Source organism: Coregonus lavaretus (assembly GCF_964263955.1).
Source record: "Coregonus lavaretus genome assembly, chromosome: 10".
NCBI classification, from domain to species: Eukaryota; Metazoa; Chordata; class Actinopteri; order Salmoniformes; family Salmonidae; genus Coregonus; species Coregonus lavaretus.
The window spans coordinates 9,293,644-9,305,716 of NC_139997.1; the positions used below are offsets into that span (position 1 = coordinate 9,293,644).

At 43.9% G+C, this 12,073-nt stretch overlaps 1 protein-coding gene across 1 annotated transcript in view; it reads right to left on the reverse strand.

The window, feature by feature from the left end:
* Nucleotides 1–12,073, reverse strand: part of LOC311135815 (rab GTPase-activating protein 1-like) — a gene marked incomplete at its 3' end in the record, with an annotated part of 72,759 nt that overhangs the window by 13,136 nt on the left and 47,550 nt on the right. The window contains exons 12-13 of the mRNA XM_084169853.1: nt 7,838–7,931; nt 1,704–1,854 (exon numbers count right to left, since the gene is read on the reverse strand). Of these exons, the coding sequence (XP_084025979.1) occupies nt 1,704–1,854; nt 7,838–7,931 (245 nt within the window). The remainder of the gene's footprint in view (nt 1–1,703; nt 1,855–7,837; nt 7,932–12,073) is intronic.

Sequence of the window (12,073 nt, forward strand, 5' to 3'; positions counted from 1 at the left end):
TTTCACATCGAAGGTTTCCCCCTGAGTCATCCACAGTTAGTCAGTTAAATAATGGGGTAGAAATCACACCGCCACTCACACTGTGAGTGTTTGAGAACGACAAAGTTGCATGGCAGTCAGACTGCGCAGAATCACTGACCTACAAGTCACCAGGTTTGCATTCCAAATAACTTATCATGTGATCAAGAGGGATTCTGTCCTCACCTTGCTCCAACTGATCTACTCAAACAATCAGTAAGCTATGCCATTTACACTATGACCCTGACCTCAGGTTAGATAAGGTTAGGTACGAGGTCAAGGTTCAAGGGTCAGTTTAATACAATACGCCAAAAACAAGATAGATTTATCAATAATGGCTATTGATGCCGAAAAGGCTTTCGACCGTCTTGAATTGCCTTTTCTATTCAAAACTTTAAAAGCTTTCAACATTCCAGCTGAAATAATAAATATTATATAAATGTCTTAAGGCAAAAATATACACAAATAATACATTATCTGATGAAATTGCTTTAGAAAGGGGTACCAGACAGGGATGTCCTCTCTCCCCCTCCTGTTTGCACTGGCAATTGAACCGCTTGCAGAAAGAATTAGTCAGGACACAAACATAACAGGTATCAGTATTGGTAAACATGAATATAAACTAAACTTATTTGCAGACGATCTCCTGATATACCTGACCAATACTGAAAACTCAATGCCCCCCGTGCTAAAAACATTTTCAGAATACTCTAAAATCTCAAGATATAAAATGAACGTGGAAGAAAATACGAAATAATGGCAATAGGAAAAATAAAAAGAATAACTCCTGATCTACAGCAGTCCTTTATGTAGACCACAAAATATATCAAATACTTATGATGCTTAACAAGTGACAACAAACAACAAATATATAAAGATACCTTTACCCCATTACTCAACAATATCAAAGTAGACCTAATTAAATGGAACAATCTTCCCATAAATCTAACAGGTAAAATAAACCTCTTCAGAATGGCATGGCTCCCAAAGGTTTTATACTTATTTTAGGTAATACCAATTACCCCACCGAAGACATTCTTTAAAAAAGTATACTCTGTCATAATAGACTTTATATGGGCAAATAAAAAACTCATAGAATAAAAAGGAACGTTTTACATCTTCCTAATAAAGTCTGAGGGTGGTTTTAACCTTCCAGGACTTGGAATTGTATCAACTCGCCACCCAAGCCTTTTACTTGCGACATATATAGTTAAATGCACTAAAGACGAACAATGGGTACATATTGAAGATGCGCATGCTCATCCACAATCTTTTCACAGCTAAGAACATTATAACAACATGGAAGAAAATTAAAAGTATTCTACAAAAACCAATATCACTCCCTAAAAACACAACCCCTTGCTAGTAAGTAGCCTTGCACGAGCATTAGCTTGTGCGAGTCGGAACTGCTCATAGGGCAGGAGCCTATCTCCTCTTTCTGTAGCGTGAGGCAGCTTGATGTACACCCCCTGGACAGGACGCTAGTCTATTGCAGGGCCTTAGCCCCAATCGAACTCCTTAATGCTGAATGCCAAGCAGAGACGCATCAATCCTTGGATAGCTTTTCAGAATTCACCTATAAAATGGCCCACATGGAAAACTAAAGGCATAGAAACCGTAAATGACTTGGTAACAGGAAATACATTTATTTCCATGAAGGTTCAAGGGTCAGGTGTCAGGCCTACCTTAGTGATGAGGGTGCGGTACTCATCCACCTGGTGGTCGTTGTTATGGCAACCGGCCAGGAGCTGCCACACCTCTCCCCTGAGAGCCTCTGGGACCCCGCTACGCACCAAAGCTGGGAGCTGCTTGGGACGCACAGACAGATTCAGATGCCTGGGGACAGAGGGTGGGAAGCCATGATGTAACCAACCATTATGTAAACACTAATGCTATCAAATCACACTTTATTGGTCACGTACACAGATGAAAAGGAGTGAACACACCATTGTGTATACCCACCACTACGTCCCTGATGATAATGGTATGATTTAATGTAATCAATGGAGGTGAAAGGAGCCACTACATATCCAGCCATGTCAGAAACAACTCATATATCACCGTTCCAGGCCAGCAGGCCATTCATTCCATCTTATCAGCTCTGATGTACACTGGGAGGAGGGGCCACTGACTGCATTAAGGGCTGCCATGGGTAAACAATGTGGGCATTCCAGGTGGCTCTATTTGCTGTCGCACTGCAAATCTCAGAAGATATATCTGCAGTATATCCTATTAGTCTCATATGACAGACTGTACGCTGTACATGCAGACCCAGGTTCTCAGTGAATGTCTATGTGTCGGTTATGTACTAAATTCAGCTGGGCTGATCAGGAGGTAGGGGATCATGAGAGTGTAGTTGCCGTATCTAAAGGGCAGAGGAGAGGAACAGGAGGATGGAGTCTCTTATCTAACAGGTGTGATGTGGGGCTTGGGGATCAGGGGAGGAGGGAGAGAGAAGAGGCAGGAGAGAGAGAAGGAGGGAGGGAGAAAGAGCGTGAGCGAGAGAGAGAGAGAGAGAGTTATCTCTGATCAGAACAGACACAGAGAGATAGTCTCCACCCGGTTCTTCCCAGAACCCTGGGCAGCTGGCGGGGGAGGAAGGTACTAGTCACAGTGCCAAGAAGAACATATGATCAGGTTCCACACCACACCACGCGCCCCTGGGAGAGCTAAGAACATTCCAGATGAATCATGAACTTTTTCCCCCACTTTTCATTTATTTATTTGTTTTATTTGTCCCGAGTTACTTGGTTGGTTATGCAATGCAACGTGGCATTTATTTTCTGCTCAGATAAAACAGTTGAAACAAGAAAGGGCATACTTTGAGTGTGATGTAAGTGAAACCAGCCCTGGTGCTCAGCGGGTTGGCAATACACAATGGCTCCCACTGACTCCCAGAGCCCTGCATCGAGTCACACATACAGTGAGGGGAAAAAGTATTTGATCCCCTGCTAATTTTGTACGTTTGCCCACTGACAAATAAATGATCAGTCTATAATTTTAATGGTAGGTTTATTTGAACAGTGAGAGACAGAATAACAACAAAGAAATCCAGAAAAACGCATGTCAAAAATGTTATAAATTGATTTGCATTTTAATGAGGGAAATAAGTATTTGACCCCCTCTCTATCAGAAAGATTTCTGGCTCCCAGGTGTCTTTTATACAGGTAACGAGCTGAGATTAGGAGCACACTCTTAAAGGGAGTGCTCCTAATCTCAGTTTGTTACCTGTATAAAAGACACCTGTCCACAGAAGCAATCAATCAAACAGATTCCAAACTCTCCACCATGGCCAAGACCAAAGAGCTCTCCAAGGATGTCAGGGACAAGATTGTAGACCTACACAAGGCTGGAATGGGCTACAAGACCATCGCCAAGCAACTTGGTGAGAAGGTGACGACAGTTGGTGCGATTATTCGCAAATGGAAGAAACACAAAATAACTGTCAATCTCCCTCGGCCTGGGGCTCCATGCAAGATCTCACCTCGTGGAGTTGCAATGATCATGAGAACGGTGAGGAATCAGCCCAGAACTACACGAGAGGATCTTGTCAATGATCTCAAGGCAGCTGGGACCATAGTCACCAAGAAAGAAATTGGTAAAACACTACGCCGTGAAGGACTGAAATCCTGCAGCGCCCGCAAGATCCCCCTGCTCAAGAAAGCACATATACAGGCCTGTCTGAAGTTTGCCAATGAACATCTGAATGATTCAGAGGAGAACTGGGTGAAAGTGTTGTGGTCAGATGAGACCAAAATCGAGCTCTTTGGCATCAACTAAACTCGCCGTGTTTGGAGGAGGAGGAATGCTGCCTGTGACCCCAAGAACACCATCCCCACCGTCAAACATGGAGGTGGAAACATTATGCTTTGGCTGTGTTTTTCTGCTAAGGGCACAGGACAACTTCACCGCATCAAAGGGATGATGGAAGGGGCCATGTACCGTCAAATCTTGGGTAAGAACCTCCTTCCCTCAGCCAGGGCATTGAAAATGGGTCGTGGATGGGTATTCCAGCATGACAATGACCCAAAACACACGGCCAAGGCAACAAAGGAGTGGCTCAAGAAGAAGCACATTAAGGTCCTGGAGTGGCCTAGCCAGTCTCCAGACCTTAATCCCATAGAAAATCTGTGGAGGGAGCTGAAGGTTCGAGTTGCCAAACGTCAGCCTTGAAACCTTAATGACTTGGAGAAGATCTGCAAAGAGGAGTGGGACAAAATCCCTCCTGAGATGGTGGCCAACTGGTGGCCAACTACAAGAAACGTCTGACCTCTGTGATTCCCAACAAGGGTTTTGCCACCAAGTACTAAGTCATGTTTTGCAGAGGGGTCAAATACTTATTTCCCTCATTAAAATGCAAATCAATTCATAAAATTTTTGACATGCGTTTTTCAGGATTTTTTTGTTGTTATTCTGTCTCTCACTGTTCAAATAAACCTACCATTAAAATTATAGACTGATCATGTCTTTGTCAGTGGGCAAACGTACAAAATCAGCAGGGGATCAAATACTTTTTTCCCTCACTGTATCAGTGCCCTTTGAATTACGCCATTTATTTACCATTCTTTGCAAGTTAGAAAGAAAGCAAATTTCCTAAACATAGTTGTTTTATTTCAGTCAGCACAGCCATTCTCAAGAGACACGTTAACAGCAAAGCCTCAAACTAGCATTAAAGGATTTTGGAGGCAAAAAAAACACCTTGTATGCACCTAGTGGCTGTATCGGACATAGACGAAAGATAAATGTGCTCCCTCCCTCTTCCCTCCCTCTTCCCTCCCTTCCCCTCCCTCTTCCCTCCCCTCCCTCCCTCTTCCCTCCCCCCCTCTTCCCTCCCCTCCCCTCCCTCTCTCTCTCTGAAGTCTGGGTTGAAGGGAACAGAGGGAACAGGGAACTACAGATGTGACCATAACTTCACAGCAGAAGGCAGAAGCTACTGAGCGTCTCTAATTAAATTGCTGGACTTTTTAAATTCAATATATCACAAGGTTTTGATTAAGAACCACAAAGAGTAATGGGAGTGGGTAATAATCTTAATAAGCTGGTTATCTGGATGAGACGACACACACACACACCTATTTATTTTCCTCACCACTTCCAGAGATTAAAATATCTAATTTCCCGCCACACATGAATGAGTTCTCAAATTAGCAGAGAGTGTGTGTGTGTGTCTCCATCCTTAGTAGAAATCTCATACCAAATAGTAGCTTTAGGAACTCTGTATGTATGAACAGGGTTCATACACATTTTGAAAGATGGAATTTCATGACTTTTAACCACATTTTTGCAGTGTCTCTATGTACGTATAAAAAAGTAAGCATAATGTGGTATCGACTGGGAGGCTGCTCTCTGATCCCATGTACCATCTCCTGTCGTTGAGCAAGGCACTTAACCCCCCACAAAGTAGAATACCTGTTAGGCAACTGGTTAAAACACATGTGGTCAACCCTCAGTCTGGAGAGCTACTGGGTGTGCAGGCTTTTGATCAAGCCCTGCTCAAACACATCAGAGCCAGTTTATCAAGGTCCGGTTGAGCTTCTAATTTCTCAAATGTGGTTTGGGATTGGAACAAAAGCCTGCACACTCATTAGCTCTCTTGGAGGATGGTTGACCACCCTTGATGTATAACATTGCAACCAAATACGTTTTATGCCTTTTGAAATAATTCACTAATTCAATATATCAAAGATCAAAGATCTACCTGGCGGCAGGTAGCTTATTGGTTAAGAGCGTTGTGCCAGTAACCGAAAGGTCGCTGGTTCTAATCCCTGAGCCGACTAGGTGAAAAATCTGTCGATGTGCCCTTGAGCAAGGCACTTAACCCTAATTGCTCCTGTAAGTCGCTCTGGATAAGAGCGTCTGCTAAATGACAAAAAAATTAAATAAAATAAAAATATCAAATGGCTATGCTCAAAATATTTATTCAGGAAATGTACCTTTTCGAGTTTAGTCATATTTATTTTAGCTAGCTACCTTAGAAGTGTTTACTTTGCAGTCTGACTAGCATCTATTGAGTTTCCCAAATCAACTGAAAATATCTACAAAACAAGTTTTGAAGCCACATAATAATCCAAAAGAAAGGCTACATCAAATATTTTTTCCTAAAATTACTGTTCTCGATTCACAAATTATTATTTTGATTCACCTGATTCGATTCACCGCGATTGAACCGAATCCCAACTAATACAATGGCGAAGTGAATCGCTTGTTTCGTCAAAAATAATAGTTTAAATGAATAATACGAATTTGTATGGCCTTATTCGCGAGTGTCTGTGGAAAGTTTTTTGGGACATGAAGAAAATATGAATACATGCTAATGATAGATAAACAGTTAACTAGCGGGTACAATATATGTTTTGAATTGGCTACCTAGTTAAATCAGTTCTCTACATATTTTATAGGCTAGGCCTACCTGCTGCTGTAATGAATTAACTATCTCTCTCTCCTTGAGCAATGGCCCAAGGAGATACGCGCAAACACAGATGCGCTAAAGTGTCATTCCAATCCTGGCTGATAAGTTGATTTTTATTTGATTTATAAAATATTTAAAAACTGTGCCTAAATAAATTACATTAACAAAAATTATTAAATGAATTTCCATTACTTTTTCCCAAACCTTTTACAGGCCTGGAAAACACAATTTTACAATTCCATGACTTTCCCAGGATTTTCAAGATGCTCGAACCCTGTATGAAGGATAAGTGTATATTTTAGTTTGCTTTTCATATCATTGTGATTACTGTAGATAAATGTACATTTCCCACTAAAATGTTCAGTCAAAGAACCAACATGAAGAAGAATCAGACCATGGTACATTATAAAAGACTCCGTGATTTGGGTCGTAACTCAGCTAGAGGGCCACCCCAGCACTGTGCTGCTCAGCATTCAGTCCCTTCATCTCTCTCCCTGACATGCCTCTGCTGACCGATCGACAGGAACATTAAAAGCCCACCACATCAATCCTTCTCCTGGCAACCTGGCCAGCAGGTCGGCAGGGAGCTCTACAGGCCCACAGGCATCGTTGCAAGTTTTAATATTACGTGCACAAGTACAGTGAAATGCCTTTTCTGCAAGCTCTGAACCCAACAATGCAGTAATCAATATCAATGTAGTATTAAAAATAACATAAGGTAGAACAAAGACCCGAGATATAAAAATAAGACACAAGATGAACGCCAAAAGAATCACAAAATAGCAAAGTTGTGTCGGAGCTTGCAAAACGGCAGCCAGTCAGTATGGCGCTATCATACCATGATGGTAAGGCACACTAACTAAACGCCAGCTCTGGTAGCTACTTTCTCTGTACAGATTTATTCATTGGGAAAGAGCCTGCTACCTGGTGGTGCTTTTGGTTATTATTTACCAGACTGGTACAGCAGGTGGTCTAATTCTCTGTTATTTTATGGTTAATTTTTTCTTTAACATCACTTTGAATGTGGAGCTAAATGAAGATGAGAAGTGCAAAATACACTGCCCACTGGACACAGACGTCAGTTCTACATCTAGTTTGGATTGGTATTTGATTGAGTTGTCAACTTACCTGAATTGAAAGTGAAATAAAAAAATTATTGAACCATGTCATTGGATTTAGGTTAAAAGTTGGGTGAAAAAAACACTAAATTCCCTTACATTGATGACTTTTTGCAAATCCAATCAGTTTTCCACATTGACTCAACATCATCACATAAAATGTTTTATGTTGAAATGACATGGAAACAACATTGATTCAACCAGTTTGTCCCCAGTGGGTGGTGCTATGATTTACATGAAGGCAAGGTATGTCATCACATTCCAGATACAAACAGACTTGTCTGTCACTCACCATTTGGACAGCAGGTCTCCCCAGGTCTCCAGGATCTTCTCAGCACACTCCTTTGACACGTCTCCTGAGCCACTCAGCAATGGCTCGTCATTGTCTGACAGAATAAAATTTAACACAACTTTATTGTCCATCTTGCAAAATAAATTCATCTTTATGCTCTGCTCCAGAGACAAAGACTGAGAGTGAGTCCCAAGTGGCAGCCTATTCCCATCAGGCTCTGGTCAAAAGTAGTGCACTATATAGTGAATAGGGTGTCATTTCAGATGCACACAGAGACAAAGGGTTGACATATCAACATAGTTGAGCCTGGGCTAGAGTAAATAAACATGCTGTATGTATAGCGACTTACACCAACAGTCATGCAGAGAGAGACTAGGGTAGATAACAGGCTGGCTAGACAGGAGACAAACACAGTGGGGGGGCACTGTCACTGAGACAGACAAATAGACCTAGCTGTCATAGATCATGACTAGCAAAGTACATACTGTACAGGGAGTATAATAAGGCACAACAGAAAGAGAGAGACTACTAGCCAATCCCCAAACAGTCAGGGAGAGTCTACCACCCAATCACCAAACAGTCAGGGAGAGAATACCACCCAATCCCCAAACAGTCAGGGAGGGACTATCACCCAATCCCCAAACAGTTGGGGAGAGAATACCACCCAATCCCCAAACAGACAGGGAGACTACCACCCAATCCCCAAACAGACAGGGAGAGACTACCATCCAATCCCCAAACAGACAGGGAGACTACCATCCAATCCCCAAACAGACAGGGAGAGACTACCATCCAATCCCCAAACAGACAGGGAGACTACCATCCAATCCCCAAACAGTTGGGGAGAGAATACCACCCAATCCCCAAACAGACAGGGAGACTACCACCCAATCCCCAAACAGACAGGGAGAGACTACCACCCAATCCCCAAACAGACATGGAGAGACTACCATCCAATCCCCAAACAGACAGGGAGAGACTACCATCCAATCCCCAAACAGACAGGCAGAGTCTTACCACCCAATCCCCAAACAGCCCGGGAGAGACTACCAGCCAATCAGAGCATGAGAGCGGAGTTGAGCGGTCGGAAATCCCGCTCATGGAGCACCGCTCTGCGCTCCACATCCTTTCCAACCGCTCTGCTGAAAACCGCTCCGCGCTCACAGGAAAACAAAACTGCTGCTCCGAATTCGCTCCATTCATTAAAATCACAATTTAACCAACACCCATCTATTTTTGTGACTACCTTGACCTCCATTTGGTTTTGAAGTATTGAAACCAAACCATATGGATTTGAATTAAAAGTATTTTAATAAACATGAAAAGGTGAATGTAAGAAGCGCTCATCATTTCAAATAGGCTACATGTCATATTAAACAGCATATAAACACTAAATAGGTCAGGAGTCAGACAGGGAGCCTAAGAAGGAATGACAATTAATTATTTAGGCTATATTATTTCAATTATTTCAAGGCTATAGACAACAAAGAAATACATTGTGAAGCATTTGGGAGTGCGACACCAGGCTGGTAGGAACATAAAACACTCAGCATTTAAACAACATTTTGTTGTATTAAATCATTATAGTCAATAATTTGCTCATATATGCTGTGACTTATTTAGAATGAAATACAAATGAAACAAAAAATGCCTGATTAGGCTCAGTCTACAGAGCCTTTGCATTCATTTTTAGAAACACCAGTTTGGCCAGAGTCTGTGGCTTCAGGTTCATGTGATGGTGCCTGGAGAGCAGGTCTTCAGCTGAGAATATCCTCTCCGCGCTTGCAGAGCCACTGTGGATGCTAAACACCCTTCGGGCCACTCTTGCCAGGCTGGACAGAGATGCAGACTTTATTTATTGTATTTTTTTATATAGGTAGGCCTAAAGGTTTTTAGGCAAAATAGCCCAATCAAAACGGAAAGCTCCTTGAAAGTGGGAATATGCCAGGCCTATTGGGCCAAAATCAATGATGGCCTATTGTATAGATAATAGAATAAAAATTAACGAAACTTTTAAGAGATCTGATTTTTAGTTCATAAATACTTTGCTACAATGACCCACTTAGTTATCTACCCACCTCGTTCCTTTCTTTTAGCATGTGCATGTAGTAAGTACACCATCATGCTTTCAGGATACGTGTCTTTTCAGATTCCACAATGATTCTTTAGTTGTGGACACTACATCACCGCACTCCCTCTCTTGCTCTTGGTCCTCATCTTTGTAAGTCACCTTGATTTTTCACCTGTGTGTTTTATCAGTTTCTTTATGAAAATATTTAGCAAACTCCATGACAGTAGCTAAAGCAAGGGGCTATGGCAGCAAACAAGTAGACTACAAATGCATGCTGGGCCGGGCATGCCCTGAGCTCGTGAAGTGAGCGCTACTGGAGCGAAATTGGAGCGGGCGAGAAGGCCGACGCTCCAGCCTTTAGGAATCGCGTTCCAGTCAAATTGAGCACGCTCCGCTACTCGCTCCACTCACATATTCTGCACCCAATCCCCAAACAGACATGGAGACTACCACCCAATCCCCAAACAGACAGGGAGACTACCACCCAATCCCCAAACAGACAGGGAGACTACCACCCAATCCCCAAACAGACAGGGAGACTACCACCCAATCCCCAAACAGACAGGGAGACTACCACCCAATCCCCAAACAGACAGGGAGACTACCACCCAATCCCCAAACAGACAGGGAGACTACCACCCAATCCCCAAACAGACAGGGAGAGACTACCACCCAATCCCCAAACAGACAGGTAGCGACTACCACCCAATCCCCAAACAGACATGGAGACTACCACCCAATCCCCAAACAGACAGGGAGACTACCACCCAATCCCCAAACAGACAGGGCGACTACCACCCAATCCCCAAACAGACAGGGAGACTACCACCCAATCCACAAACAGACAGGGAGACTACCACCCAATCCCCAAACAGACAGGGAGACTACCACCCAATCCCCAAACAGACAGGGAGACTACCACCCAATCCCCAAATAGACAGGGAGACTACCACCCAATCCCCAAACAGACAGGGACCGACTACCACCCAATCCCCAAACAGACATGGAGACTACCACCCAATCCCCAAACAGACAGGGACCGACTACCACCCAATCCCCAAACAGACAGGGAGACTACCACCCAATCCCCAAACAGACAGGGAGACTACCACCCAATCCCCAAACAGACAGGGACCGACTACCACCCAATCCCCAAACAGACATGGAGACTACCACCCAATCCCCAAACAGACAGGGACCGAATACCACCCAATCCCCAAACAGACAGGGACCGACTACCACCCAATCCCCAAACAGACAGGGAGAGACTACCACCCAATCCCCAAACAGACAGGGAGAGACTACCACCCAATCCCCAAACAGACAGGGAGACTACCACCCAATCCCCAAACAGACAGGGCGACTACCACCCAATCCCCAAACAGACAGGGAGACTACCACCCAATCCCCAAACAGACAGGGCGACTACCACCCAATCCCCAAACAGACAGGGAGACTACCACCCAATCCCTAAACAGACAGGGAGACTACCACCCAATCCCCAAACAGACAGGGAGACTACCACCCAATCCCCAAACAGACAGGGCGACTACCACCCAATCCCCAAACAGACAGGGAGACTACCACCCAATCCCCAAACAGACAGGGAGACTACCACCCAATCCCCAAACAGACAGGGACCGACTACCACCCAATCCCCAAACAGAAAGGGAGACTACCACCCAATCCCCAAACAGACAGGGCGTGTTCAGTAGTGCACATCATAGCAAAATGTTTTGTAATGGAAAATGGAAATCTGTATTTATTTTTTTAAGTTCAGCTTTCTGGATTTGAGAGGCTTGACTAGGCGGAATTTCTGCCTTACTGCATACACCTGTCTAATCCTCTCAGAACTCAACAAGTGCCTAGGGGGTAGAGTCCAGGGGTGGAGGCTAGGGGTTGAGGCTAGGGGGTAGAGGCTAGGGGTAGAGGCTAGGGGTGGAGGCTAGGGGGTAGAGTCCGGGGGTAGAGGCTAGGGGTGGAGGCTAGGGGGTAGAGGCTAGGGGTGGAGGCTAGGGGGTAGAGGCTAGGGGTTGAATTGGGAGAGAGCTACAGAGACTGGAAGGCAAGAAGGTACTCTTACTAGCACTGCTTTAGCAGAAAGAGGCTATTTTGAAAAAAGTTTCACTTACAATGATTGTGATATGTGGTTGTTTTAGCTACTT